Raw genomic sequence first — 5892 nt, forward strand, 5'->3', positions numbered from 1 at the left:
TATATATATATATATACTATTAATAAATATTTTATTTTATATTGAATAATATTTTATTTTTAATTATAAGAGTTAAACTGCGCGCGTGTCATATGTGATGATACACCATGCAAATGCAACACTGGTCTGCTGGTTAGATATAGAATAGATAGAGTGAGATAATAGATAGTGTTGCGGAGCGTTACAAAATTATTGTAGAGCGAGCGACGGAGCAAGCGATCGATCGATCGATAAGTGAGTTATAGTGCGCAGCGTATGGTGCGCAGAGAGTTAGAGTTTTGTACGTAAGAAGATGTTCGTTGAGCAGCGTCGTTGAAAGTCCAGTCCTTCTATTTTGTACGAGAAAATATAAAGTGTATCAAACAAAAAAAGGTCTATAAGAATTCCCGACAGGGATACCTTACGTATCAACAGATAGAGTGAGATAACACATAAAGTCGAAGGCCCTCTATTATCGAAAAAACGAGATGGACATTTTCTCTGGTTGACGACGTTGACAATGACGACGTATCTTAAAAATATAAAACGTGAAAATTTACAGATCCGGACTTTGCGTCGTGATATCTCCGCTCGTAGGGCACGTAGAGAAAAAATGAAAGCACTTTTATCATATAATTTAAGTATTTCCTGTCGATTGAGCGTATGTAGAACTTGATCGGTTCAGCCGTTACTGAGATCTGATCATCCTGACCCCGAAAAATTCTCCGTTTCGCGTAAAGGAGGCACGGCAGTGTCGCGCGCTTGGCTTAGCGCCGAGACACTACCGTGTCTCCAGATATGGTTCTACTAAACAGTAAATGTGATTAGTCAGTTTTACAGTCGATTAAGTATTTGGCATTGGTGAAACTGGCCCAAATGGTTTTTTGACCAGCAGCACCCACTCTTAGCGTTTTCTTTTACCTTTTTTTTTTGAAAAAGGTAAGTTTATAAAGATCGTACCAAATGGGATTTACTTTTTAATTTAGTAGAATTTAATTAATAGTATTTCATGGTAGTATTTTTAAAGGTAAAATTTAACTAGTATAGCCAACTCAAAACCGGAAGTTCAAATAAATATTGAAGCGTTTGAAGGAATAAAGTAAATGTCCCAGTTTGTGACCATGACCCTGTTTGTGACCACTATAAGACTTTTATGTAATTAATCAGAAATTTCAAGTAATTTATCTCTGAAAACAATATTTATTACGTTTTTCAATTAATAATCCATCGTTTTGATATGTGATGTAGTGATATTTGGTTAACAGATAACTCGTGAAAATGTGAAATAAGGTGCCCGTATCGTCATTAAGTGCAGATCGAGCACGTTGTTGTCGCCACGTTGGTAGAGATGGCGTTTGTCACGGCAAAATCATAGCTGTGTCATATTGTCGTAGACAAACGTTCATAAACAGTTTTTGTGATAAAGTTTTAGTGAACAAGTCAATAAATATTGTGCTATGTGTGATTTCTGAAAAAGGTTGGTAATTTTGAATATATAAGTGAATATGACAAATCGGTTCAATAAAACACGCATGTTTCTATCTGTGATTGTCTCAAGAGAACTAGCTATAACATTAAATTTCGCTGCTTTTTTCAAAAAGATAACAATTAATACTCATCTCTATATGTTTCTAAACACGTATGAGTTACATTTTGGACGAATAAACGGAAATATTCGATGTATGCTTGAAGGAAAATTTTGGCGACAATGCTATTACTTTTGGCTAGGTCACTTAGTAGGATATCGTGTGTATTGCATTATGTGCGTCGGTCACTAAATGACACATGGTGATACATTCGATCCAATGCACCAGTCACTAACCGTGGTGTCACAAATAGGGCAAAATTAAAATCAAGCGGTCACTAATGTCTACATTTACATAGTTTGCTATTTATTCTTTTATATTTATTAGATTATGTTTACAACCCCAGTAAAGCATGTTTTTCGATACAAAAATGATTAATCTTGAGTTCGGTATAATTGATTCCTAATTTTAATCACTCTAGAGTATTTTTCATTCGTATTAACTCATGCGATTTTCTTATATGGTCACAAACTGGGACATTTACCTTAAGGCGTATCTCGAGAAATGCTCTTTTTCCTTAAAATATATTTTTTTAATCTTCTTATCAAAATATATATAAGTCGTGAAAGTTTGAAGGCGATATCACTGCAATTGGCTGTAGAATGATTGATTTAAGGAAAAAGGGCATATTTCGAGAAACGCCCTTTTTCCTTAAAACCAAAATTGTTTATAAACTAGGTGAATATATTCAATCGTACTCTAAATACGTTGTTGTAGAAACAACGTAAACAACCCGTAAGAAGCTTTATTTACATTCTAATTCTGAACAACAAAAATAAGATATGAATGTCAACAGCCTGTGTAGGTCATTTACTGAACAACATATTTCGTTTTAGTATGGATTATTTTATGGTATTGATAAGATGTCGAGTCCTAGGAACCAAAAAAGAAAAAGGAGGAATTCATTGTGTCGTAACTCTAAAAAACTCAAAAATTCGGGGCTTCCATATGAAACGCGAAATTCGCGACAAATTGACGGATAATCATTCAAATGTGTTGAATCATGTTGCGTAAGAAAATGCTTTGAGAGTGTTACTGTTGAGAAGCAGGAAAATTTATTCACGTCTTTCTATGAGTATGGTAATAAAGAACTCCAAGATGGATATCTTAGTGGTTGTTTGTCATGGAAGAAGACTAAAACTCACACAACGAATCCAGTAAGATCAAAAATTCGTGACACGTGGAGGTATACGATTAAAGTGGAAGGTATTTCCATATCTGTATGCAAAAAGTTTTTATTGCAAATGTATCAAATTAGTCATAAAAGAGTGCGCGTGTTACAAAAAAAGATCCGTTCAGGTTCGTTAATAACAGACCTTCGAGGAAAACATGAAAATCGTCCAAAAAAAATCAAAAGTGACATTTTTGACCTAGCTGCAGAACATTTAAAGACATTTCCTTCAAGAAAATCGCATTATGCCAGAGAAAAAAGTGACAGAAGGTTCTTTGAAAATCCATGCTTGAATGTGACAATGCTCTTCACGTATTTCAAAGAGTACTACAAAAAACAAACTAGCAAAACTTTAAACATATCTTATACAAGTTATTATCATTTCTTTAAATCCTATAAATATTCATTCTCTTTACCTAAAACGGATGTATGTGACTACTGTACGGAATGTAAGATCAAGTTGAAACAATATAGTGACGATCAATGTAAAGCAATGTATGAATTGCACGTCAAAGATTTTCATGATTATCAAAAATTAAAACAGAAATACATATCATTCTGTAATCAAGAAAATAAAAGAAAATTAATAGTGGAATTTGATTACGCTCAAAATTTGCCATTGCCAAAATTAAATGTAATCAGTCAGTTTTACAAACGAGTTCTGTGGCAGTATATATTTAACGTTCATTACCATAATGACAATACTAGCACGTTCTATTATTTTCTAGAGAATGAATCTAAAAAAGATTCAAATACAGTGTGTTCTTTCGTATATCATTTTCTGTCGAAGTGTCTAGCAAAAGAAGAGAATTTTACTGAAATAATACTTTTTTCTGATGGATGCGGCGGACAAAACAAAAATAGTGTGGTTACATCTTTTTGCGTCTGGTTATCCGCAATCTTGGACATCAAAATCGTACATGTATTTCCGGTACGAGGTCACTCTTTCAATCAATGTAACCGCAACTTTGCAAAGTATAGCAAAATACTTAAGAAAAAGAGTACAGTAGAAAGTGTGCAGGAATACCTTCATGTCTTATGAAATTGTCGCAAACATCCTGAACCGTTTAAAGTTGTCAATGGCGCTTTATTAATAAAAGATTGGAAACAAGTTTTCAAAAATTTAGGACTTTCCGTTCCGAAATCAAACAAAAAGAGTTTGAAATTCAAAATTCAATCGTATAAAGTATTGAAATATGAGAATAAAAAAATATTTGCGGCGAAAAGTTATGATACAGTTTATGATATGTTTTCTTACGGAAATAAAACGGATCTATCACAAGAATTTGAGTTTAAGCCTGTTTCCAAAGTTGACCTGAAAACAACAAAAATTAAGGATGTCGAGAGTCTTTTGACATTTTTGGATCCAGCTAATGCAAAGAAAATACGACGATTGTTAAGAAACTAAAAAATATGTCATTTCTAGTTTTTGTTGATTATTTGTAATTTAAAAACCTTATAGATTGATAAAATATTCTGTAAAGATTTATAATAAAGTTCGAAATACAATTTCATATGTCTGTATTTGTTATTTTCTAAATTTTCTGCCGAGTATCCCCGTTTTAACTAAAAAGGGCGTATAAAATTGATTTTTTATTCGGGTCCTATTTTTTATCGAGTTGAAACGGGCATGTTTAACTAGTGTAGTTTTATTGTATGATGTTAAAAATATCCAAAACATCTTGGTTCAAACCCCGTTTATACTGTTCTGGTTGTTATTTCGATAAAATAAAACTTTAAACGCGAATATCTCATTTCGTTGTTTTTCGAGATACGCCCTTATTCCTTCAAACGCTTCAATTAGAATAGTACCACATGGGTTTTACTTTTAATTTAGTAGAATTTAAATAATAGTACTACATGGGTTTTTAAAGGTAGAATTCAACTTGGTATAACCAACTCAAAACCAGAAGTTCAAACAAAAATTAGAAATTTGACTAACGAAAGATTAAAGGCCTTCAATTTAAACCATTTTCATACATATTCACTTCCATTGCATTATCTTTCAATAATAAATGTATTATGTTAAAATATTTTAGAGAATATCAATGTAGACATACTGGAAAAGCACCGTTCGGACACTATCACCAAGAAAGAGAAATCATAATAAAGTTCTTAATACTGAACATTAGAAAATACAATAACGAACTAGAAGTTATATCACAGGTAGAACACACTATGTATAATTAAAATTTATTATAATAAATAAAAATGAATAATTATTCTTCTTTTACATCATTTATGCTTCTTTCTAATGTTTATTACCTCGTATAGACGATTTCTTCGACCAACTAGCAGGTAATGTTTGTTAATAGAGTGTAAATAGAGAGAAAACTGCATTTTCAGTTGGCAAGTGACGTTGTATATTGTATTCGTAAGTCAAGTAAATGTAAGAATAAAGTGATACATTCTGATAGGTTAGCACCCTTATGTTGAAAGGCGTTTAGGAGAATAAAATAAAAAGATAGAATTGAGAATTAATGTATCAGAACTATCATGTGTGTTGTGTTTCGCGCCAAATGAACTACACTTGAGGATTACTACTGAGATTACTACTGAAATTACTACTGAAATAAGTGCATAATATATTTAATAATAACTTGTACAATACAAAAAGTAATTAAGCAACGTGTCAAGATTATTCTCTGTCCTTCTAGTTATCGCTATCTGCCTCGATATCTCGATATCTCGAACAGTCGCGCCCTCTAAAGCCTTGTATACAACATCTCCTTCTCTCTTAAATTTGAAACTTGTATATTCTAGACCTGTAGTTGTATGAACTGTGATCCGATAATTGAACAAGAAATTACACAGTTCTAAGTTATCTTTTTGTGCATGTTTACTTCGTTTCATACAACTTTTGAACGTTCGAATGAATCGTTCGACTTCCCCATTACTTCGAGGATGGTAAGCACTTGACTTAGTATGACGAATGCCGTTTCCTTTGCAGAATTCCTCGAATTCTCTTGATACAAATTGGGGACCGTTGCAGAGACTATAGTGTCTCCATATACCATAATGCAATACTCTCTCGTATACACTGAATAACAGTGACGATGTGTCTTTTCCCAAATTGTATATTTCTGGCCATTTGCTATAAGCGTCTACAATTATTAACCACATACTGTTAAGAAAAGGACCCGCTAAATCTATGTA

The 5892-nt window shown here is 32.6% G+C and overlaps 1 protein-coding gene across 1 annotated transcript in view; it reads left to right on the forward strand.

The window, feature by feature from the left end:
* Positions 1 to 4843, forward strand: part of LOC108781684 (uncharacterized) — a 6987-nt gene extending 2144 nt beyond the window's left edge. The window contains exon 2 of the mRNA XM_018549737.1: positions 4776 to 4843. Coding sequence (XP_018405239.1) covers positions 4776 to 4843 — 68 coding nt within the window. The remainder of the gene's footprint in view (positions 1 to 4775) is intronic.
* Positions 4844 to 5892: the final 1049 nt, after the last annotated feature.

This window comes from Cyphomyrmex costatus, unplaced genomic scaffold (assembly GCF_001594065.2).
Source record: "Cyphomyrmex costatus isolate MS0001 unplaced genomic scaffold, Ccosl1.0 scaffold872, whole genome shotgun sequence".
Lineage (NCBI taxonomy): Eukaryota > Metazoa > Arthropoda > Insecta > Hymenoptera > Formicidae > Cyphomyrmex > Cyphomyrmex costatus.